Source organism: Micromys minutus, assembly GCF_963924665.1.
Source record: "Micromys minutus genome assembly, chromosome: 30".
Classification (NCBI taxonomy): Eukaryota; Metazoa; Chordata; class Mammalia; order Rodentia; family Muridae; genus Micromys; species Micromys minutus.
The window spans coordinates 3,540,963-3,566,101 of NC_137965.1; the positions used below are offsets into that span (position 1 = coordinate 3,540,963).

General features: G+C 41.8%; 2 protein-coding genes across 6 annotated transcripts in view; one reads left to right on the forward strand and one right to left on the reverse strand.

The window, feature by feature from the left end:
• Window positions 1-2,494, forward strand: part of ECT2L (epithelial cell transforming 2 like) — a gene marked incomplete at both ends in the record, with an annotated part of 78,635 nt that extends 76,141 nt beyond the window's left edge. For both annotated transcript variants that reach the window (XM_080941993.1, XM_080941994.1), the window contains 2 exons: window positions 1,053-1,225; window positions 2,370-2,494. In XM_080941993.1, the coding sequence (XP_080798119.1) occupies window positions 1,053-1,225; window positions 2,370-2,494 (298 nt within the window). The remainder of the gene's footprint in view (window positions 1-1,052; window positions 1,226-2,369) is intronic.
• Window positions 2,495-2,560: 66 nt separating this feature from the next.
• REPS1 (RALBP1 associated Eps domain containing 1) overlaps window positions 2,561-25,139 on the reverse strand; it is a 63,355-nt gene continuing 40,776 nt past the window's right edge. Inside the window, exons 9-20 of one of the 4 annotated variants that reach the window (XM_080941591.1) lie at window positions 20,733-20,854; window positions 17,338-17,418; window positions 10,956-11,043; window positions 10,054-10,155; window positions 8,445-8,514; window positions 7,262-7,380; window positions 6,266-6,330; window positions 5,629-5,814; window positions 4,673-4,768; window positions 4,238-4,386; window positions 3,730-3,835; window positions 2,561-2,834 (exon numbers count right to left, since the gene is read on the reverse strand). In XM_080941591.1, the coding sequence (XP_080797717.1) occupies window positions 2,766-2,834; window positions 3,730-3,835; window positions 4,238-4,386; window positions 4,673-4,768; window positions 5,629-5,814; window positions 6,266-6,330; window positions 7,262-7,380; window positions 8,445-8,514; window positions 10,054-10,155; window positions 10,956-11,043; window positions 17,338-17,418; window positions 20,733-20,854 (1,253 nt within the window). In that variant the 3' untranslated portion in view covers window positions 2,561-2,765. Of the gene's footprint in view, window positions 2,835-3,729; window positions 3,836-4,237; window positions 4,387-4,672; window positions 4,769-5,628; window positions 5,815-6,265; window positions 6,331-7,261; window positions 7,381-8,444; window positions 8,518-10,053; window positions 10,156-10,955; window positions 11,044-17,337; window positions 17,419-20,732; window positions 20,855-25,139 lie in introns of all 4 variants that reach the window. The other 3 variants (XM_080941590.1, XM_080941589.1, XM_080941588.1) reach the window with 3 other exon arrangements.

Genomic DNA, 25,139 nt, shown 5'->3' on the forward strand with positions numbered 1-25,139 from the left:
ATATGTTAGAACATTTTTTTGGGTATATACCCAGGAGTTGAATAGCTGGGTCTTCAGGTAGTACAATGTCCAACTTTCTGAGGAACCACCAGACTGATTTCCAGAGTGGTTGTATCAGCTTGAAATTCCACCAACAGTGGAGGAGTGTTCCTCTTTCTCCACATCCTCGCCAGCATCTGCTGTCACCTGAATTTTAGATCTTAGCCATTCTGACTGGTGTGGACTCTCAGGGTTGTTTTGATTTGCATTCCCAATGACTAAGGACGTTGAACATTTCTTTAGGTGCTTCTCAGCCATTCCCGAGATTTCTCAGTTGAGAATTCTTTGTTTAGCTCTGTACCCCATTTCTTAATAGGATTATTTGGTTCTCTGAAGTCTAACTTCTTGTTTTTTGTATATATTGGATATCAGCCCTCTATCAGATGTAGGATTGGTAAAGATCTTTTCCTAATCTGTTGGTTGCTCCTTTATCCTGTTGACAGTTTCCTTTGCCTTACAGAAGCTTTGCAATTTTATGAGGTTCCATTTATCAAGTCTTTATCTTAGAGCATAAGCCACTGGTGTTCTGTTCAGGAAATTTTCCCCTGTACCCATGTGTTTGAGGCTCTTCCCCACTTTCTCTTCTATTAGTTTCAGTGTGTCTGGTTTTATGTGGAGGTCCTTGATCCACTTGGACTTAAGTTTGTACAGGGTAATAAGAATGGATCAATTTGCATTCTTCTACATACTGACTGCCATTTGGACCAGCACCATTTGTTGAAAATGCTGTCTTTTTTCCACTGGATGGTTTTAGCTCCTGTACAAGATGAAGTGACCACAGGTGTGTGGGTTCATTTCTGGGTCTTCAATTCTACCCCACTGTATATCAGGTACCTTGATGACCTATATTATTGGTCTGAGAGATGCAAGATCACTTTACCAAGGATTCCATGAATGGCACAAAAGGTCTATGGTAGAACAAGGTCTTCATCATAAGCATATCAATTTAAAGGTGTTTAACTGTTTGACAAGGTGCATGTCTGTGAAAATGGTTCCCCTCTCCACTCTAACAGACTCTACGAACAGACCCAGGACCTTAGCCTCTTCCTCTTCAATGATGTACTTATTGTTGCCAGTCGGAGTGTATCACATACTCCATTTGAAAAGACTTGTAAAACAACCTACCAGTTCACCACATCAGTAGCCCTTCCCAAGATGCTCATAGAAGACATTCCAGACTCCAAATGTATGTATTTCCTTTCATTAGAAAAGCTATCTTATACCAAACTCCTTAAGTATAAAAATATCTAAATAGGGGAAAGGCAGGAACAATTCACCAGTTTGTAAATAATTATCAATACTAGGATTTCATTAACTCGTCTCTTAAGAAACAAAGTTGGCATTACTAGACAAACACACAGACAACAAAAACGGAGCTTTTAGTCAGAGGTAGGCAAGGGCCACATCATCTTGAGGGGTTCTGTCAGATTTACATTTGTGTAAAAATGCTACACGCTTAAGACATTATTTCAGGTGTCTGTCCACCTGTCTGACCATCCATCAGTCCATCCTTAGTACTAGCAATACTGGAGACTGGATCTATAGCTTCATACACAGTGATACAGCCCCAGATCTTTCATGCATCATTCTTCCATTCTACTAGGATTAGGTAGTTATTCCATTCTTGGTTGTCCTTTTCTTCTCTAAAATGGCATTTAGTTACTAACACTTCTCACAGAGGCACTAACTAAACACTCCTTTACAACCTCAGTACAACTGTCACAAAAACCCAACTCATACCTCTTGTGCTTATTTTTAACATTCCATACTGTAACTTCTATCTTTTAAGCTTAACTAGATTCTTTCCTGCATTTGTTAGGACGGGTGACTGGGAGGCGACATTTCCCATTGCGATGCTTCTGTGTAGACCTCAGCTTAAAGCAGAACAAGACCTTATTTGCTTTTTGACTCAACAGCCTCACTCCTAGGATGCTGTGCACCTCGGGCAGTAGAGGAAACGGGCTGCTTTTCTTGTTTCTATCCCACAGCAGTCATAAGCCATGGCTATAGGGACATTCAGCTAAGGCCAGTTGGCTGGGTCATTCATACCAAGGTGACCCAGGTCTAGTGCTCAGCCTCTACAGCCACCAATAAGATTTTTATTGATTCCAGTTCTTCCTACAGGGACTGAAAGATTTTGTGTTCTTGTTTAGAAAACAAACTTCTAGATTATATTTGTGCTCATTTTGAATCTTGATTGAAGGCTTTTAAAAGATTAGCTAGTTAAGTTTGAATTTTAAGAACTCTTTTGATTGTCAGTGTGGGTCCAGTGAAATACTGGCATGCTTTTAACAGAAGAAAAGATTAACGCCTCTCAAATGTCTTCACAGATGTCAAGAATGCGTTTATTCTTCGAGGTTCAAAACATGAATGGGTCTGTGCTACTGAGCTGTCAGATGACAAATTCCTTTGGTTGTCAGCACTCCAACATGCAATCAGAAGCACCATGAAGTAAGTCAGACTCAAGTCAAAATAAATGTAGTCATGTAAATACAAGGTGAGGCCTGCCAACAAACACAATGTACTCTTCAGAGAAAGTCCTTCTGACCCTTTTATTGAAATTAAAAAATAAAAGATACTTAAATACAATGGTGAACATATAGGGAAAAACAAATCATAAAATTTAATGTTCAGTTAAGCAGTGAGCTGAATGCTTGGGTTTCCAAATAGGCTCTAAACCCAAAACTGCTTAAGAATGGGCATGTTCACAGTTAACGGCAATCGGCTTAGAGGTGAGAGAACGGTCGGAGCTGCTCCAGTTGAACTTCCAGGGAAATTCTCTCCTCAAGAACATCCTGAAAAAGTGCAAAGTTCAAGTTACATTCAAGTGGACAGAAGTCAGATGGACATGAGCTCTGCTTCATGGTAACAACTGTATCTGTCAAGAGAGTCTTTGTATTTAGAATATGTATTTCACTTTAGAAAGGCAATTTGAATATTCATAATAGCAAAACACAGTCCTACTAATTTGAAGTCATTTCTGATGACAGGACTAGGTAATAAAATGCTTTTAGGTTAATTGTTAGAAAAGCTAGTAATTTTAAATAAAGCTTTAATTAAATGTACATAAATTTGCTAACATGAATTCTATCCTCCGGGGATGGTATCTGACCCCAAGATGTCACTGCGAATTTCAGTTCTATTAAAAGTTATTTTGCATTCAGGATAATAATAGTAAGTAGTAGCAGCAAAAGACTGTCTATATATGTGGGTGTGTATGCATGTTCCCACATATATGCAGAGGTTGGAGAACAACTTTCAGAAGTCAGTTCTCTCTCCACCATGAGGCTGTGAGTAAGGACCGTCACTGGCTACCCTCTCTGACAATGTTTTCACTTACACAAGAGGATTTAAATGTTCTCAGTCTTTAATTAAGTTCTTATTACTGAATCTGAGATAATCAAAGGATAAACTAGTAACAGCCAAATTGGCTACACACTACATGGAGCACAGAGCCATATACACTGGTGGTTCTCAGTCCACACAAGTTTCCAATGTTAGAGGAATAGGATTGTGTTGAGAAATTCTTTTTGTATTAACAGATTCAACGGCTCCCACATTTTAGCTACACCCTTTTTTTCTGCTTTGAGAAAGTTTTGCTTGTTGGCAGGAGCTGCTGGATCAGCCCCAGTTCCCCTGAAACTGAGCGGTGCAACAGTCACAGAACTTAAGATTCAGAAGCGACACTACCTTTAATTGCTGTTGCAATTCGCTGTTCAGTCTGGCCAGAACGGTGTTGGTTTCCTTATTGCGTCTAATCGATGCCTGGATAGCCTTTTTATCTTTCCCCACAGATCTGAGAAGACACAGGGGCAAAAAGCTCCTTCGTTTCTTTGACGTCTTTAACCCCACTCTCCCAGTGACTTCAAAGCAGAGAAGGAAGGTCTCCCTTCTTTGGGCCATACTGCTTGCTCTGTATCTTTTTCTCTTTTCTTAGAAATGTAAATGCTGGGCCAGAGAGGCCCAGGTGGTAAGGGACTTCCCATGCAGACATGATGACCACAGTTGATCCCTGGAAGTTAGTTCTCTCCTCCCACCACGTGGGTCCTACTTGACTCTGGTTGTCAGGTGATGAGCACTTTTACCCCCAAGAAACCTTTGGAAGATTTTTCTGGTTAGCTACAGAACTAATCTGTCTGTGTTTTCACTGTGCTTCCGTTGTCAGGAATCGGCTGTCCTGAGGAGTAACCTGGGTTACCTGGGAATGGAAGGCTGTGACGCAAGAACAGCAGCCAAGACGCCCGTCTTTTGTGCGTGCTCATCCACATCTGGCCGTAATTCATCTTCTGACTTTAATCTTCTTCGAACAGGCTTTGGTGGTGGAGCCAGAGGTGTTGTGCCTTTGCTCTAAAAAACCAAGAGAAATGAGTATTCTTAGTGATAGCCGTCCTAATAGCATTTTGTGAACACAGATTGCCTTTTTAAAGCCACTTGCTATTAAAAAAGGTTACTCAGCTGATTTAAAAACAAGTTATGTATTTGTGGCAACAGTAAAGGAAAACAGTACAAATGCTTAGCACCGTGTAGCTCAGGCGGAGCTTGTGACGCTCTTCAGCCTCCCTGGTGCTGGACTGAAGGTGCACCCCAAGCACACCTAACAGGTATCTGAGTCCCTTATACAGACACTTCGTACCACGTTGGCAGGAACACTAGTAGTCGTCTTTTCTTCAATTTTACCGTCGGCTTGGGCAACACGAAGAGAGCTTGAGGGCTCAGGAGTTTTTTCAACCTGGGGATGAATGTAGTGTCTCATTACCATACAGTGTAGTTAAGCACAGAACATGTAGCAAAGTAAGAAGCTAGGAGCTGTTCATTCTGACAGGGAGTCTGAGGTGAGGATGGGAAACGCTGAGAGACCCTTGCCCGTGACTTTCTCCTGGCACTGAGCAGGGAGGGAGGAGAAGCAGTCACGGTGCTGACTCTGCTGTGAGCTGTGGCTGGGAAGGAATCCATCTAGCCAAGCACATGAATGACAGTTCCCCAGGTACAGTACACTCCCCTAATGGGCCTGCCAAGAAGAGGTTCCCTGTGGGTCAGACCCATGAACTCTTCAGGTTATGCCTGTCAAACATGGCTTGTTTGTTCTGTTAGAGGAGCAATCAGATCAGAGACTTCAATATTGTTCAACTACACTCATATTTTCAATGATTTACATCAGTTTCCATTACACAATGCCATGAGATTGTTGACCACTAACTACAGTTTACTGGAACAGTATGTGAAGATTGTTTCAGCACACTGTTGTTCTGAGAGAGTGTTACTGAAGTGTGTAGCTTTTGTAACCATAGCCTCTTATCCTATGGAAGTTTTCAATTCCTACAACCAGAGGCTCAGCACTTCCCGGCTGTCAGTAAGTTTCACATCACAGCTGCCCCTGGCCTAACGTGTGGATCTTACTAGTTCGTACCACAGCTACCGATGCTAGTGGCAGTGCTGAGAAGCGTGATCTAGGGAACACTCAGCCCCAAGAGGCAGTGCTGGTGTCTTACTCACAGCCGCCTCTGCTAATTTAATCTTCGTTTCCAAGAGCCATCTTTACAGTACATGGGAAGAGACGGTCACAAATTAGCTGAACTCTAGAAAACTCACTGGCAAGACCTCAGGATGTTTCTCGGCTTCACTGTCTTGTTCTTCAGAGACATTTGATGCAGTAAATACTTCGAATTGGCTGAAATCTGCAAAATTTGGTTGTTCTGGTATCTGCTGAGGTGAGGTACGAGTGTGAGTTATTAGACCATCGGCATCCACTGGGCGGTGGACAGAGGGACCGGGTGCCTGTACGTGATTTACAACACAGAAACAAACTTTAGTGTCACCAGTGCCACAGTGTGGCCTTCTTCATAGGGACATAGGACAGCAAAGATCTCAGATATATCTGCACAGTTTATCAATCTCTATTGAACGTGGCTTTCTCTCAGTAAGATGCCAGGGTCCTATGGAGAGATATAGAATGCCTTTTCTGCAGCAAGTACCTCCTTAGCTCTGGCTCTTAATTCAGTCATTTCGCCTGTACCTTCTCAATGTGCTCTGACTTTACTAACCACCAAGGCTGCACCCAGAACTGTAACCATGTCTTCTGCAGCACTTCCCTTCTCACCCAGCAGGGAAGCAAACATCCAAGGAGAGACAGACTTCTGTCTGAGCTGGTGATGGAGCCCATACATACTTCTAAGGATACACGACTTAAGTGGGAACCCTGCAGACAATAGAGAACACTTAGAGGTACCTGTGAGGGCTGAGGTCTTGGAGGCACTGCAGGCGGATGGGCAACAGCTCCAGCCTGTTGCTGGCCTGTGTGAATACACGAATCGCTTTAGTGATTACACAATTGTTTTACTGTCGAACAAACAGGTAAATGACCACATAATAAGACATTTCTAAGAGCACGTGGTAACTTTTCAGGGGTAGTTGCTATCTTGTAAAAGGTTCTAAATGGGGCGGAGGCTATATAGCTCAGTGGTTGAGCAGTTGCTTAGCATGCACGACTCATGTGACACGTGCTCTAGAAACTGAGAGGTAAGGCCATGGGACGAAAGTTAGTTCACAGTCAAACCTGGCTACATAGGGAGTCTCAGGCCAGACGGGCCGAGTGAGACTGTATTAAAACAAAATGACTTGCTCCTGCCTACTTCCTTAGTGTTACCCTGTTGTCGGTTTTCTCCTCCACCCTCCTGACCTTCGTCCAGATGGAAGTCCTCACATTCTTCTTTTAACTTTAAACAATTTTCAATACTCCCCATTTATCTTGGCTCAAAGGGTCCAGCTGTCTGCTGATTGCTATTCCGACCTTTAATCACACTGCATGGAGCCGACTCTGCCGAGCGTCTCTGCTGCAGTCAGCACACCTGCAGCACGGCCAAGCGGTGTAACTAGCATCCTGCAGTCACGGTTCTTCCCCCTGCGCCATCTCTATTATTTGTGTACAAATACACTTTACAGTGAGGAAAACAACATCCTCCCCACTTAAAATACGGTTTTTAATTTGATGTCTATTTTGGCCTTTCAAGACACATTTTCTCTGTCTTTTCACTGGCTGTCCAGGAGCTAGGCTCTGTAGACCAGGCTGTCCTTGAACTCACAGATCTGCCTCCTCAACACTGGAATCATTTGGTGTGTCTAATCCACACTTTTCTCAAATGTAAACAAAAAAATCCTGGAATACTTTAAAACAATGTATATGATTATAATGAATGTCTATTATGACTCCCTAGCCCCTCCCTACCTGTGGTAACTGCAAAGGTCCGATTCATATCTAAGGATGATGATCTAGAATGAGAAGGCTGTGGCCTGGGAGGGGGAGGTGGTGGCGCAGTGTTATCAGGTGATGTTCCTGAATGAGACCTGCAAAATTCACCAGTCACACAACCAGTTATGTTAACGCCACAGCAGGTCCTTTTTAAGCATTCACACTTGACTCAACAGCCAAGAACCCGACTTCACCACACTTCAAACCGTGCCCATGAAGACACTACAGCTAATGCGAGCAGCGCTGTCTACGCCTTGTCTGAAACAAACGGCTACTCAATGTGCCAAGACCCTTAAAGTCATAAACTTGTCCAGCATTGGAAGTTACTGTCCACATGAGTTCATCAGAGCACAGGAGCTGAGAAGCTATTTTCAGAAGAAAGCTTCTAGCCGGTTACTTGTCAACAGCTTGCCCATGGTAAGCGAGGACAGGAGGTGCTCATTCAATGTCACCAGAGCTGCCCACTTTACAGGGAACCATGGCAAAGCTCAACTAGCCCTAGAGAGTCTTTATTTTGAAAAGGTCTCCACAACTCTGGCCAACAGATCTTCACATAGAGGGATAAAAAGAACAAATTCTAAACCAGCAATATGAAACACAAGAGAACTCCACACATCAAAGAAAGGAAATGAGTGGTCTTCTAAGTTCCTTGGAAATCTGGGGGGGGGGGGGGGGGGAGGGTGCTTCTTCTCCCTCCTTCTCTCTCTCCCCCCACCTCCTCCAACAGGCAGGCTGCTAAGGTCTTTCACTACATGTAAACTATGAGAAGCATGGATCACCACGCGCCTGCAGTCCGTGCAGACAAGCCTCTACAACCCTGTGCTTATGCCACGGGTTGTTTCTGTCTAAGGCTGCCGAGAGCCGCTGCCATCGGGCCACGCCTTTCCTGGTACAAGCCACAGAATCACGTGCTTATCAGTAGACTCTCACTCTACTGGCACATGATCCCATTCACGTCCATTTCCTAGAAGTTATCAACTCTTTCTAGACCCTTCATAAAACCCATAAAACAACACTAACAATAGGGTTGGTTCCTTCTTAATTTTTAACTAATAGTTATTTAACAGCTACCAAGAGCAAATAATCTGTGCTTGGTCCTAAGTAACCGAATATTAAATTGCATAAGAAGATAAACAGTTTTCTTGATGTAAATACTGACCTTTGACGAGTTACATTGCTCCCAATCTGCTCCGGGTCAGAAGGGAAAGAGTCTGAGCTACTGTACCCATCTGCTGGTAAAAGAAACCTAGTTACTAATACTCATAATAATGCTCATTTCTTTGTCTTTTACTCTTTGCACCCCACATGTGACAGATTGGCTACTTCAAAGTTGGGGACATGCGATGACTGCAGAACTGGCTAACAGTTCGTCCCAGTGTTACCAGCTGCACAAACCGGACCCTATGGAAATCTATATGTATATGTATAGTAGACAGACTAAGTTACAATCTAGAGAAAATGAAAGAGAAATATTTAATAAGAAATCACAAAAATCATACATATATTACAATTCCCTCTCAAGGAAAAATGTAACTAGAGGTTAAACTCTCTTATATAAAATGCTTCTGCACCCGCCCCAGTATTTATTTAAAGTATTTGCATAAACATGAGATGCCCAGAGAAGAGAGCCAAGTGTAAACATAGACCCATTCCAAATCTACTACGTTCAAGTGGACGGCCAGTTTGCAGTGTGCCTTTCTAATGCAATCTGTCTAGAGCTAGGTGTGATGTAGACAATCAAATGGTTAACCATGGAGGTTGAGAATGTGAATAATCCTTTTCTTATTTTAATGTAGGTATAGATTGCTTTGTAGTAGAGAACAGCTCCTTTCACAGAAACAGTTGAGAAAAGAAAGCGTGTTTTATCAGTTTCTGTTATCTTGTTTACCCTCCCCCATCTCCTTCAGGTCACTCCTGACTCCTCTCTCCTTAACTACACAGCTAAGCAAGCCCTCCAGTGAGCAGTCTCTCCCCGCTGAGGTTCCAGTCCCAAACCTGGGCAGTTCTCACCACCTGGACCCCTCCCACTCTAGCCCAAGCCCCATGTTTTCGTGGTTGGATTACCACAACTCTCTACTTCAGTGCTTGCCTACTTTTGGCCTGGGACTAGAAGAGAAGGGTATTTTAAGAAGGCATGGCTTCTGTCTATCCTCATGAAGAACTCTCTAATGGCCTCTCACGTGCACCTGCTTACCAGCTCTGGTTCTGTTCCAGGTCACTCTGCTGTCCACGGACCCAGGCTTCCTGCCTTTTAGTCATCTGCCCATAGTCACAGAGCTGTCACTGAAATGTGATCGTCTAACAAGGCCTTCTTTGTTCTCACTGAAATGACACTCATTCCCCTCTCTAGCTTTTAAGTTCTCTTCACAAAACTGGCTTTACTTTCACAGCAGAGCTTCCCTATCTGACCGCAATCTAAACCTTTATAAATTCAATATAGATGAAGACTTGTTCTGCTTTGTTTACTGCTAAATCCCCACCCCCTGGATTGGAACCTGGCACAGACTATCCAGTCAGCACCGCTGGATGAACAGACATCCCCGTGTTTTGAGAGAAACAATGATCAGGTTAGAGCCAACGGAACCCATAGAGAAGGCAGACAGGTAGCCTGCTTGAAGGAGACAATGGCAGGAGTGTTCACCACACACAGTGCAGACGGCTTTGGAGAGTTACTGTCCCCTCTTTCACACAGTGAGCACCGTACTAAATACAGACTTCACAGTTATTTAATAAGCTCAAATGAGAGATATGATCTATCTTTCACTTACCTACGGTATTTCCAGAAGGAAATTTTACTGATGAATTGATTTTATTTTCTTCTGAAAGGTCAGATGGCTTCACAAGTAAGGGGCTGGTGGGATTAGTATGATCTAGCAGAGAATTAAGAGGTCACAATATAAGAGACAGACATTTCATTGATAAAATTCATAGACGACTGAGTTACAATTAGATTTCATTTAGATACTGCACAAGTGTCATAAGATGACACAAAATTTTAAATAAAACTGAATATAAACCTATTCATGGGAAATTTTGTTATTTTCCACAGTAAGAGATCATGGTGTTGTCTGTCTTTTCACTTGGTTAACTTTATCCCAATAGCACAGGGAACAAACCACCCAAAATCTGTACTAATGACAATGCTGACTGCGGTCTCACAGAGAAGCGCAGTGAGGCTGCGACAGGAAGACGTGAGGCTGGCCTGGGCTGAGAACCCACGTGCTGCGTATGAGCACCTGCAACCTGCGTTACGGAGCATTCAGCGGCTTCTTCTAACCTCAGATGCTAGACACACAAGTGGTGCACACATTCACACTGGAAAAGTACTCATACATGTAAATAACATACATGTAAACAACAACAAAGCCCAAACCAGAATACCAGAAGTGTCTCATTTTCAAATGACCTTATTTATTTTGTGAAAATTTCCCATTTTAAATATTTAAACACACATCCCTGCAGGCAAACACAACTGTAGGGAAGTATGAGGTTAAATAATTAAACAATTACTAGTCGGGTGTGGTGGAGAAGCCTTTACTCCAGAACTCTGGAGGCAGAGGCAGGTGGATCTCTGTAAACTCAGGGACAGCAGGGTCTATGAAGTGAGTTCCAGGCCAGGCAGGCTATGAAATGAGAGCTTGCCTGAGAAAAGCCTGCAGCCCGTCCTTACCGCTGCCCGTCCTTTTCAGCTCCATCTCCTGCATGTGGATTTTGCTTGGCGTCATGCGGATGGGAACAGGGTGCACAATGGCGGTGTCCTGGAGTAAAGCGGATTCGTATTAGCAGTTGTGGGTCCTGGACACCAGCAACACCAAAAGCTCCCGCACACACACTTTATTCACATTAACGCAAAGGTGACGTCTTTTTTAAAAATCAACAGCTCAATTTAAGAAAATCAAGTTTACACAATGAATAATTTGATTTCATAAGGTAATTTGAAGATGAATGATTAAAGAAATTCATGAAATCTGCGTATTACAAACATAGTTCAAACCAGTATTTGAAAACAAAGTGCAATGTGATAATATTATACAAATGCTAAGCTTTGAGGAGAATTAAAGTCTGTTCTGCTGCAGCTGTCACTACAGTAAGTGCTTCCTATCCAGAAAGGACTCACTAGAGGAAGAGACCCCCAGAGGGACATGCCAGTGCTTCATGACTATGACACAGCATGCACATCCATGCTCCCTAAGTGATTTCAGGCAGGAAGCAGTTGATAGCGTGACTTCTGAGAAGAAGGAAGGAAAGAGTAAAGGCAAAAGAAGCATTCCAGATCCAGAAAGAAGGCAGAGGGGAGCCCACAGGAAGGAGCCTAGCTCTACAGCTGAGACCCTCTGGACAGCAGCCAGAGCCACATCAAACACCTGGCTTCAGAGTCTCCGAAGCCCTGGTGAGGAGGGCGTGGCTCCTTGCATGAGTGTCTCGTAATGCAGTTAAGTGTGGTGAGGGGCACTGCTCTGGTGCTCACTGAGTGAACACTTACACACTAGCGTGTGCCTTTTATTTGACAGCCCCTTACTTAGCAAGTTGGCTTACTCTCATCATTTCTAAATTTAATTTACAACAAATTTGTCATAGCTGTTACATGGACAAAGCCATTAAGAATAATTTCCTGTTGCAATTTTAGTGAGAATCTAACCAGGATTCTTGTATATAACCAATAAACCCGAACCACCATTTCCCTGTCCCTCTAAAATGACAGTTAAAATATCCGTGTTACACACAGATGAAAGTTTTGATTTCTCTTATAGTTAAAAAATATTTAAAATAGTAATTTAAGACATTCTCATATTTTTGCCTATAAAACATGGCTTTATTAATAACATCTTGGTTTAATTTCTTCAGATTATCACAGTTTTGTTGTTAAGCTGGTTGGTGGTGGCTTCTCACTGTAGTTTATTCTTTGATGACTTGGGCGTTTGTACTTCAGTATTCTTGTCTGTACATATTGATCTTTTATACTGGTTTGTTTCTAAATAATGCAGCTTTTAAACATACACTTTATATCATTTTCAGTGCATGATTAATATACTTGGCACTCTTTGTCTCTGATGATAAATGTCATTAAGTCTAATCTAGTCACTTAACTATTAAAATAGCCTTGTGCTTGTGGCACTTTTACAAATACATATCCCCTGTTGCCAATTTAACCATTTACTTGTGGTGCCTTCTCCAAGGCTGTAAATGTGGACCTTCTGTCCACTGCTGTCCTGGACACAGTTTTCAATACACCCACTGAATGAAATTTTAACTGTTTTATTCTAATCATTAATATATCAATTTTCTAATTTTTGCTTCATTTTTAAAAGATTTTTATTTTTAATTGTGTACTATGGTGGTCCGGATGAGAACGGCCCATAGGCTCAAATGTTTGCATACTTCTTCCCATGCCTTTGTCCCACACCACTGTGGACTTCAACCCCTAAAACTGTAAGCCCAGTAAGTGCTTTCTGTCAGCTGCCTTGTCATAGGGCTTTGTCACAGCAACAGAACGAAAACTCATATCACGTGGGTACATACACTTGGGTGCAGGGACCCACTGAGGCTGGAGATATCAGATGCCCTAGAATTGCCTAACAAGGATGCTAGGAACCAAATTCTGGTCTTTTCCAAGAGCAGAATGATCTCTTACTACTGAGCATTCTCTCTATCCCCCTTCATATACTCTTAAGGTATTAGCTAGAACATTAAATGTGTTACATCTTTCAAATGATAAATCTTTCATTACTTTAAAACAAAAAACAAAAACGGCAAACCAACAAAACCAAATGAAAACAAGCCACAGTCTTTCCATGTAGTTCTGACTAACTTGGAACTTTCTATGTAGACCAGGGTGGCCTTGAGTACCCAAGGGCTGGGACTAAAGCTGAGCACCACCATGCCCAGCTAATTTTTATTAAATTTTAATTGTTTTATTACATAATTTTTCTTATGCACAAAATATGTATTAAAAATCTAAGCATAAAAAAATCTAAGTGTTAATTTCCCAAAAGGCTGTTCTGAGCAGACAGCTTTCAATAGCACTGTGCACTGCACAAGTACTGGCTAGTGCTGGCCTTTAATGACCATAAAAGATGACACAACACGGATGAGCCTGACGTAGAGGACCAGGTTTATCCTCCAATATCCGGTGTCAGTGACTTGTGCAGCTGAAAGCCTTCGCTTTAACATGCAAAGGAAATGTCATGAATGTCTCTAAAAGGTCATTCTTTCTCATCCACTGTCCCCAAATCAAAACACATAAGGCCCACAAAACACATCAGACCATCATTAAAATCAACAGCAGGCAGGCTCTGTTCCCTTTCTACCTATTCAAATCAAAAGCCACATCCAATCGCACATCTGTATCATGTATTTGAGTACCTAATTAATATAATTCAAAGCTTTGTACTGTCATCACTAAGCTCATCTTTCTGTATTTGCCACATGCCCTCCATCCCATTACTTCTTTCTATCATCCCATCCCTGCCTCCTCTCCTCTCTACTGCTAAGACCCATCCCTTCTTCACAGCCTATCTGAGTCGTCTTCCACAACTGCCTCTCCTTGCCTATGTCATCCTGGCACGCAGTGCTAGCTTCTAGCTGACGACCAAGTGAAGCTAGCCTACTCAGAGGTCTCCATCTGGGCTTAACTCCATTTTTTAACTCTCAGCAGCCCCGCCCTGCCCTTCCCCCTACATGTGTGTACCATATGCTACCATTATGAAGAACTTATCCTGCTCATGAAATTCTCTGCTTGGAAGGAAGGCCTTTGTCTATTTTTGCCAGACACTCCCACTTTTAATCAGGACATACAGGGAACTTACAGAGCCTCTGGCATGCAGCCTGCCCACTTTTTAGAAAAAGTTTGATTTTCCCTTTCTTTTTTTCCTCTCAGTTACTGTTCAAAGTCTGGGCAAGCCTGATACTCCGGTGGAAATTTCCACTGTCCTCTGACATTGACATCTCTTCTGCCATGCCTGCCATTCTCCACTGTGGAACCTGCCAGCTTTCTAGACCCTAACTTTAAGCCATGGCTTTCCTCTTGCTTGTCTGTATCTCCATCTTCCTGACAGGTACCCGGAGTTAAAGCAGTGGTATAGCAGACACTAATATAAGGGTTCAACCCTGGGGGGTCAAACCACCCTTTCACAGGGGTTGTCTAAGGCCATCAGAAAGCAGTTATCTACAATTCATAACAGTAGCAAAATTACAGCTACAAAGTAGCAAGGAGAATCATTCATGGTTAGGGTCACTACAACATGAAGAACTGTATTAAAGGGTCATAACATTAGGAAGGTTGAGAACCATTCCACTGAGTTACAGTTTGCTTGCTCTGCCACTTCCCCTTTAAATGCTACTGAAAGGGTCCTTGACCTTAAAAATAAAAAAGCTTTATCATTCAAATAACACACCTTCTTTTGACTAAAACTTCCTCCAACACCTTGGGGGTTGAGTTAGCTAACCCATTCTTTGCCTATAGTTTACCCAGATATATACCATTATCACAACTAGCATCATGACCATCAACTAGCAACAATTAAACTGCTTAGTTTAAGTGGACCCTTGCTTCTGGCATCTTTCACTTCCATAGAGCACTGAAGAAGGGATATCAGCAGTCAGTCAGGCGAGGTGCCTGCTGACGGTGACCGAGCTATTCTTCTAGGCTCAACTGCTTGGCTCTGCAGCCTCAGGAACAAGTAGAGATGAGGACAGAGCTTCAGTTTCACGAGAAGCGACAGCCTAACCGCCCCCATCCCAGTGTGCCTGTGATAGCTGCACAGTGTGAAGCACAGCTCTGTGTGATAGGGTGTCAGCAGATGACAGTGAAAGTTTTGTTTTAAAAACCACCTCATTAAAGATTCCCAACCATAAAAATGTTCAATTCCTACTAGAACAGCAGTGTATTTTTCTTTGTTTTTGTTTTTACCCGCTCCGTGATGCCCTGATTCCCTTAATTGTAATCCTGGTATATACAAGCATCACAAAATGTCATTTGAAATTGTAGCTACAGGTTGTGGCCTATTGACAGGCAATATTCAGGTATTAAATGAAGTGTCAGACACTAATATAAGGGACACAATTAATTGAAAGTAGAATCGGAGGATGGAATAGGTAGGAGAACAAAGATTTAAGTTCACACCACTACAAAAGAAAAAGCATTTTAGATAGCATGTTATAATTATTTAATAGCATCACCTACATTTGACCAAATTCAGAAGTCTAAATTCAAGTTTAAAATCTCAATGAAGATCTCTTATTTTCTCAGATTTCATGCCATACTATAGACAATGATGGAAAGCACTGAGCTGTGCAGAAGTCTGGGGCTTTCCCATCATTTTTTGAGGTGGAGTCTCTCTGTGTAGCCTAGGGTCTAGCCTAGGGTCACTGGTCTCAAGCTCTGCAGCGCTGGAATTACAGGCTCACTTCACCATGCCCGCTGAGCTATACGTTTTTAACATCAGAGTTGGCCCTTATAAATCTGGACTTTAGTTCTAATATATAAGAATTTTTTTTTTCTATACTCCTGCCAGTCATGAATAGGGTTTAAGCTTAGCTTGGGCTACTAAACAAGACTATGTCTCAAAATAAAACCAAAAGCAAGAAATAACTAAACAAAAATCTCCCCCCAAATAATGTTCTTGCCTTGACTGGAAGAGCGTTAATACTACCAATAATCATTTTCTGTCCTTTAAGGAGTAGAAAAAAAATCACACTTCCTTACTGCTAGTTCAGAAAACATTTTCATGAGTTAAACTATGTTAATAACTAGAAGAAAGAAGTAATTAGAAACAAAGCTTAAAGCTAAAGGAAATGGAAAGTAAATTTGATTATAGAACTTGTCATGTCCCAAGAGACCAGAAATGTGGTGAACAAGTAGCAAAAATCAAATCGCAATGTTTCCTTATTTCTCTTAAGTTTTCAGAAATTGAAACAAAGACAAGAGCCTTAAATATGGTAAGAAAGAAACAATGGAGTGGGTGATATACATATTAATTGGCCTTGGAAACAATGTAGTTTTAACATTGTGTTGAAACAGCTATGAGAACACCTCTGTAAGATGTAAAGCACAGCACAGCTTCACTCATTCACTGCTGAGTAGTGTTTAATGCCACGTTCCCTAAAGACTAACAAACTGCCTGTCTTCGATCATAAATACCTAAAGAGAATGTGTCTGCACCATGGATTGAGCTCGGTGTGTGGCATGTGTGTGACTCTCAGTCCAAGCCCCAGTACTGGGTGGTGTGGGGCACAGACACGGGAGCCCCGTACATTTCCTCTGCGCTTGTCAACTCTGATCATTAAAAAGACCAAAACCCCTTCCATTCTTCCTCCTTCCTCCCTCCCTGTTTTTACACACTATGCTTATCAGCATGAGTCTTCTTTAAAAGGAAAGAAAGGCCAAGTAAAGGAATGAACAGTGAGAACAACTTCTGTCTATAGTTTAACCGTTTTTAAGCATTTGAGGGATAGGTGGGGGTGTAACTATAGGAACAGAATTAACTTTTAAAACCAGGATAGGAACTTTGTAGCACTTTTTAAAAAATAGTGACACAGGAAATCACAGGAAGACAAGACAGAGGCTCTGCTGCACAGGAACAATCTGTAACTAGAAATCAGTTTGCTTTTCCTGTGCTGAACTTAATACACTAAAGTTATGCTACTGGAAATAATTTGAAAATGACACTGTATCAAGAACTACATACAGAGCGCATGTTACATGATGAGCAAGCAAACAAGTAAAATATGTAATTGAAACGAGCAGTATATGTTTAATAAAACATACACTTAACAGACGTACATGGTTAACTAAATCGACTGTCACAAAAATACTCGTTACAGACACATATACCACCAGGTTTTAAACAAAGTTTTCTCTCATCAAAAATACTACAAAATATAAAGGATGGCGAACATGTTCTTCTACTATGGAGCACACCAAAACAAACCAAAGGCCACCAAATTTCCCTCTAAGCACTACACTGAATCATGCATATCAGCTAAAAACCATAATGATGGATATTGGGTTAATAAAATTAATTTCAAACAAGCAAGCTAAGTGATTGACTTACAGGATCAGCTGGTGCAATGTTAGAATCAAATTGGGTCAGAGTTTGTGAGCTTGAAGAGCGTTCACTAAATGTCTCCCACTGCTGAACAGACAGAGGAAAGACAAGTCAGCATGGGGAGATGCAGTAGAGATCACTGGAGAAGACTCAGCAAGTCATTCAGAGGCTGCACTGCAAGCTGCATTTTGCAGGACCAACAAAATTCTGTAGTTTGTAATTCCCATAATCACTTCATACTTATCTGTGCTGGGCCGTCTTATAAACAGAAGGTGTATACCTTCGTAGGCAAATAAATGTACAGTAAAAATTTAATGTAATCTCTATGGATGACATTAAAACTTCTACAGAATTAACACTGAAAACACCACCAAGGAGACAGAGTGTAAGTGATGAAAATGGCAACCAGGTAGAAACGCACAGGGGTTGTCTGGACTAGAACAATGCTTAACTTCACGTCCTAGTCAAACTCCAGCTACAGCACTGATGCACAGAAGCCGAGGAGCTCAAGTTCTAATCAAAATGGAGCACTCAGTGCGGCCCCTGAAAGTGAGTCCACTGTGTACATGCACGTATCTTATAATATGCATATTTAATAGAATATAACAGATGAACGCAAGAAACTCTGCAATTAGCAATGTGTTGAGCTTATTTATCAGTTTGTAGCAAGTCAACCTCTGCGATCAGCACCACACACAGGGCCATGCCGGCTCTCAAGACAGAGCTGCCAGTCAGGCGCCTCCCCATGCTAGGGAAGTCAGAATGCAGCCACAGGAGCAGAGCAAGCATCTGAGTGCCATATACAGGAGGTGCACGGGGAAAGCTACTTTCTAAAAGAGGTGCACAAGGAAATATCATACCTCTCAAAACAGGGGGATGATAAGTCAACGTTAATTACAGGAAATTCCATTTGAGATCTTAGTACAGAATAGTTGTATTAAAACTTATTAAATCTGATTCTTAAAAATGATGAGTTGTCCTCCAAGGAGGGAAACATCTACTTACACATATACAATATATACACATGAATGCTTACACACAGACACAACTACCTCATTAACCAAAGTCCTTGTTATAAATTCGGTTTGTAAGCGTATGTATATTTTATGCTTCAAAGTTCAACTTTCTATTTAAAATAGTGATATTCAATTTCAGTAGATATGTAGAAGTTAAGCTTTAGGAAATGAGCATATTGCTGAAAATTCTCTACAAAAATGGCTAATAAAAGCATTCAAAACTTTTTCTACAGGTCACAAAGAGAAAAATGTTAGTTCAAGGTTGTGACACAAGCTTACGCAGTTCACTTGTATTATGTGTTTTCACATCAGAAACTGACTTAACACATTTGGTAATACAATTAGTTTCTTCCTCAACAACTACCGTTACAAGGACTTAGAAGGAACTGAGTTGTCTACCCCACAGAAAACAGCACACATGCAGCTCAGCTCCCTGAAGGCAGTGGGTCTCATCTTCAGGACAAGCTCAGTGGTCGACAGCTGCCGGCTCGGGCACCTGACTACCAGCCTATTAGCCAGGCTGTGTGGACTTGGCTGACTCATACACCCTCTCTGTGCCTCACTTTCACCATCCTCACCATGAAATCAGTGAGACCCACTCACTGGAGCGCGGTGAGGGACTAAGACATTAAATTAGGTGAAGAGCCTTTTGAACTGACGGGCATATCAAAAGTGCTTTAAGAAGTTAGGGATTTTTAATGTTTCCTCTCATAGCACCTCATCTATCCATCAGTGCTAAATAAACACCAAAATAATACTGGGTTTGTGGGAGATAAAATATAACCTAATCTCTATTCTGAGAAGATATTTTAAGAGCTATTACCAAAACATCTTAAAATCGTTGTCTTACTAGCTTTTAAAGCACAGCTTAAATTCCATAGCAAAATATGCATAGCAAAATTATGTCACTTCCGATTTTATTACTAGGTGTTATAAACACCAAGGACAGGTAGGACTTTGTGAGAGGGAAACCGCATGCACCTGGGATCAGAACTGAAAAGTACTTTAATCTCCGTCTGTCCAGCTCACACCTGATGTCTTTTAGAATGGGTGTGGACTCCTTAGACTGAGAAGAGTTGTTTATGTAGAAACCGTAAGAATGGGCTAAAGGCACTCTGTTAACGTAAGTGTAGCTTTATAAAGGCCTCTTCTACTCTCCATAAGCTTCCTCTACCAGCAGATTGCCGCAAGTCTTCCTCCGTCTGTCCTCACAAGCACGTGTGCTGGCACGCTGCCACCCGAGGGTGGTGGTGCAGTGTGAGCTGCCTTGGCTGCCACAGGCCTTCAGAAGGCAGCAGTCACACAGAACGGCCTTTCCCACTTCCCAGCCATCCTAACCTAGGGTGACTTTAACAAAATACTGCCCTGGCTTTAAAAGACAAGCAAAACGCTTACTTTCCCCTAGAAGTCAACACATTTTCTTTTGTAGATATAAAACTCAGTTAACCAAGAAAACTTTAGAGTGCTAATGACGAGTTCTCCAGAGCACAGATTTTTACAGGCTGGGGTGGTGCTCAGGCCCATCCACTAACCCTAAGTGTTCTCTCTTACTGCTCTTACTGTCCTGTGTGGCCTAAGCCCAAGCAGTTGGGAAGCTGTGCGTTTGGCCCTTTTCTGTTCTGCACACTACCAGACATCTTGATATGATAAAACCACTTCACTGTGCACTATCATTACTTTCTCTTGGTGTTTTGAGACAGGGTCTCTCTACACAGTTCTGGCTGTCCTGCAACTCACTATGTAGACCAAGCAGGCTGGCCTTGAACTTGCAATGATCCTCTGCCTCCCAAGCGCTGGGACTAAAGGTGTGTGCCTCCCACGTCTGGCCTCTACCTTGTATCAAATAAAACTGATTATAAGTAGTCTGGGTTGTAGGAAACAACTAGTGACTTGTCTCTTGTATCACTTCTTGCCAAGGTTGCAAACATTCCCTCAAATACCCTACTTACTTAATTACAGAGACTCGGTAGGCAGGGCAGCTGATCACACAGCAAAGGACTTGTGTTCAGATCTTGCTCTTGAATCTCTCTGGACATGGATCTGGTTAAGTTACTCCCCTTTGACTTTCAATTTATGTATCTGCCCTACCCAATTCCCACGGCTTTAGTAGGAGACGGTGGGAATCATATGATAGTGTACACGGTACAAAAGCGTCAGAAGCCACGATTAATACGGTTTCTGTTACTGTCTTTCCGAAGTCCCATATGTCTCAGAAGAATCTATGCTGTATCTGTATGTATACTGGAGAAACCCTGTGCTGCGTGCTGTGTAGATGAATCTATGTGTGTGCGTGTACCGGAGGACTCCGGTGCTGAAACCCTCCTGTCTGAAGCATCTTCCAGTAAACAAGCTCATTTCAAGCAGAGAAAGGGAAGGTTTGCTAACCTCACTGCTCTGATTCAGCTCTGGCCAAGTTTGGTTCAGTGACGGCATTGACGGCGACTTGCTTGGAGGTGCTTCTGCAGGAGAGCCTGAATAACCTACCTCACCTGGCTGGTCCTCCACATCTGCAATTTAGACACAGAAAGTTCCCATCAACAACATGCTTTAGTTTGGGTAATTTATTTATGAATAACGTAACTTTGCATACACTGTAATTTATACTCTCAATTTCCTTCTCAAAGTGGATACTTTAACAGATAATACTTATTATTTATAGTCACCTGATATGATGGCTCCCAAGCGGTCATGAAAAGAAAGGCAAAGAGAAGTAAACAAAAGAACAACAGGCGACAGATAACTCAGCTCTCTGCTAGCAGCCGGGTTCCTCTCCAAGTGCACCCGTGGAGCACTCTTCAAGGACACAGAAAGACTGCACTTGCTGCTCCAGTGCATTTGGGACACTGATCCCAAGTGGAGCACTGCCCTAAGTGTTACAGACAAGGCTTGTGCTGTGCCTCAGGAAATGAGCTTGGTCAGGTTCTCCCAATACAAAATGCTTTCTAGCAAACAACATTCTTCAGTTTTCCCTTGGAATTATTTTGAAAACTGCCGATTCAGTAACATTCTCTCTAAAAACCTTCCTGTCACCATACAGCTGTGCCTCAAGAGGAGGAGCTAGCCAAGCGAGAGTGGAGTCAACAAGTCCAGAGGTAAGGCTTGTACTTGTTTTAGTTCTTTTGTTTGGTTGGTTGCTTTTGGTTTTGCCTGGAGCTCAAATCCAGGGCCTTGTGTGTGCTAAATACTCGTGAACTTGCACAGTGGCCAACTCTGCCTTATTTCGCTACGTTCTCCAGTGTTTCTAGACTAGCTTGAGACAGCTGCAAATCTATGCCATGGTTTAAATGGACATTATGTATGTTTAGATATCATATTCTACTCTGAAGTTCACTTAAACCTTAACTTAAAGTATCTTGAAAATTATACTTAAAAAACAGAAGGAGTTTCAATGACAACTAAATCCCAATTTTCCAAGTTTTACAGAGCTCTGAATATATTCCCTATCAACAGGAATTACATAATGAAATATGATTCTACCATCTGTTCATCTGACCATGGGAGAATTAAAGAAACCAGTCCTTAGGTTTTTCCATCAAAATGAAAAGACATCTGTTAACAAATGTTGGTATTCTACTTTGGATTCCTAAATAAACAGCTTTATAATAAAACCTAGCAAGGTACAGTTCCCAACCTTCCACGCTAGTCAGAGCCTTTCAGTCTGTGCCCAATACAGTCTCTAATACATAGACGCAAACAAGTATTTCTTGAAGTTGCTGATTTTTGAGTTAAATTCATTTCCTCAGAATCACAATTCGCCACTGAGGGCTGTCACAGTGTTCAAACTTCCCCTTCTTCCTCTTCTGGCACAGGTTCTCTGATTCCCCGTCCACTCGCTCCCAGCTTCTCTCTGGTCCAGCACCACCACACGGTGACTTTACATTTTAAAACCAGGTCCTATCTCTACTTCCTTCTCAGCCCTAGATCTTCATAAGGGAGGTGGAGGGTAGCACAGAACCAACAGAGGTAGGAGGGTATCAGCGCTGCTCTGTAATGGCCTCCAACAGCAAGTGAAATGGTACAGAAACCTAAGTAGTGGCAGGCAATGCCTAATCAGGCATTTGGGGTTTCTATGGGAACAACAGAGTGGACCCCTCTATTCCACAGCAATGATGATAAAGAAAAATTGGCCCGGGGAGAAGATACTGACTGCACATGACAGCAACTAAACATGATGGTCGAGCTGGATAATAATGAAGTGTCTCTAGAAGAGTCTTCTGAGAGGCTGTTGGCAACTTATGGCTGCTGGGCAGGGAAGAGCCTGTGTTCTTCAGTGATGCATCCCCTGAGACTAACCATGCTCTAGCAGATGCCTGCATCTGTGCACGCACAAGCAGCACAGGAACTCAGCGGATCTAAAGAACACCTAGGCCGAGAGGCAATAGTACGGGGAGGGAATGGGGTGGATTTCATTTAAACAATTTATATGCCTGAGATTCTCAAAAAATTAAAAAAGGAATGACCTCATAATTAAAGAAAAATAAGAATTTAAAAAATTAAAATAGTACTGACTACAGGAAGGTTAATTTCTAAATTAATCAGCTTAGAGTCACACTCTTAGCATGTAATCTTGGGGCAATCTTGGGCTTGACTTTCTATGTCTTTCTTCTTGGGACATCACCTTCCAATAAACTCAGGCCCATTTATGCAGCACTATCATTTTAGGGCATTTACTACTTGCCATAGATTCTGAGAACTCATCTGACCTACTACAAAGCTACAGTGGATCTAGCCTCTTGATGTTGAAAATGAGAAAGTTAGTTACCCAAGTAATTACATCTTTTAAGTATCTTCCTAGAAAACTATGGGCCAGGGGCTTCTTTCTTGGATGTCTCCAAGACTGCTCAAACTCAGAATTATTTGTGTAATGACATTAATGTCCATTTTGCTGATATTGGCCCCAAGAGAGCAAAAGCAGTAAAAAAGCCAGTACAACAATAGCTTTGGAAGACAACAAAGGAAGGCAGCCTGTGCTGTCTCTTCCTGCACAGTAAGCAAACGTAAATACGACAAAGAGACAGTAAACGAACAAGGTTCAGAGTGAAGAGGTACAGATTGACTTTATTGAACTGCAGAGCTAAACCCACACCCTGTCAATACTTTCTGTACGGCACTTTGGGAGTCGTATCAAATCATCCCAAAAATGCATGTAAAGATGCAACTGTGTAATCAAAGTAAGTCTCTGGACTAAGTACCACTATATGAAATTGGTCTTATTGTGGAAACTCAGGGTTGGTTCAATATAAATAAATCAACAAACACAGTAAGTCATATAAATGGAATTAAAGACAAAAAAAATCACGTGGTAATGTCAAGAGATGCAGAAAGGCCTTTGACAAGATCTGACATATTTTCATATAGAAGCTTTGGAGAAAGGAGGACCAGAGGAAACACAGCTCAGCATAACAAAGGCTGTGTGTGAGAAATCCACAGTCAAGGTTATCCTAAGAGAACAGCTTGAAGTAACCCCATTAAAATAAGGAATAAGACAGAATCACTAACTGTACCCTCTCCTTTTCAATAGTTCTGGAAGTCCTAGCTGAAGCAGGAAGGCAAGAGAAATTAAAGGAATACAAACAGAGCAGTGACTTGTCAAATTATCTGCAGATGATATATCATACATAAAAGATCCCAAATACTCCACCAGAGTTTATATAAACAAACAATAATCTTAGCAAAGTAGTAGGATACAAAATTAACTTACTAAAAACATAGTCTTTCTATACGTCAACAAGAAAGGCTGACAAAGATCATATACATTCACCCACTTAAAAGAGCATACAAGACAATAAAATCCCTTGGAATACAGCTACCCAGAAGAGGAAGGCCCTCTGTTATAGAAAGGGACTGAGAAGACATTTTGTACTCATGGGCTGACAGAACTGACTCACAGAGGCCACTGTCCTATCAAAAGCAAGTCACAGACTCAGCAGAGTCCCAATCAGAACACTCACAGCACTCTTCAAATAAAAAGAAAAAAGCATCCTAAAAGCAAAGACTGGGTTAGAATTTGCCCAAGGAAACTACTCTGGAGGAGAGTGACTTAACTGCGTCTGGGTAACTTCCCACTGTCTAGGTAAAGATGAGAAAGGCAGACAGACTACATACCTTCTTAGGATGCCAAATGTGATCTACAGATAAATGGCTACTTAAGACTAAACTTTGCCACGCCCACCCTCTTGAGTGAGTCTCTCATTAGCATATCTGAGGAAGATGAGCAACTTTGCATTTAGGTTCACAGGCAACAGCCCATTACCTGTTACTCACTTTGAATTGAAACATACCTATACTCGACAGTTCTTCTCTTTCCTCTTACAGAAAGCTACCAGTAAATACAGATCATATCGTCATTCAAAATTTCCAGATTTGTTTAGTCATTGAAAAAACCATTATGAAGGTCTAGTAATGAATCAGATTATTCCCACCAATACTAAGACATATTAAATAAATATTCATGACTAACACTATAACCTACTTTAGACAATACACTATGCAGTTAGACACAGTAAAACAGTAAGTAACACTGAGAAATTCTCTGCAACTCTGATGCAGGCCCCATGGTGAAAGGAAAGCTTTTCTGTCTCTTCTTTCTCAGCCTGATAACTCTGTGTACATCTATCTATCTATCTATCTATCTATCTATCTATCTATCTACCTACCTACCTACCTACCTACCTATACCTACCTACCTACCTAATTACCTACTTACCTACCTACCTGCCCATCCATCCATCTATCATTGAAACAGAGTTTACTATGAAGTCCTGTCCAGTCTGGAACTTGCTCTGTAGACCA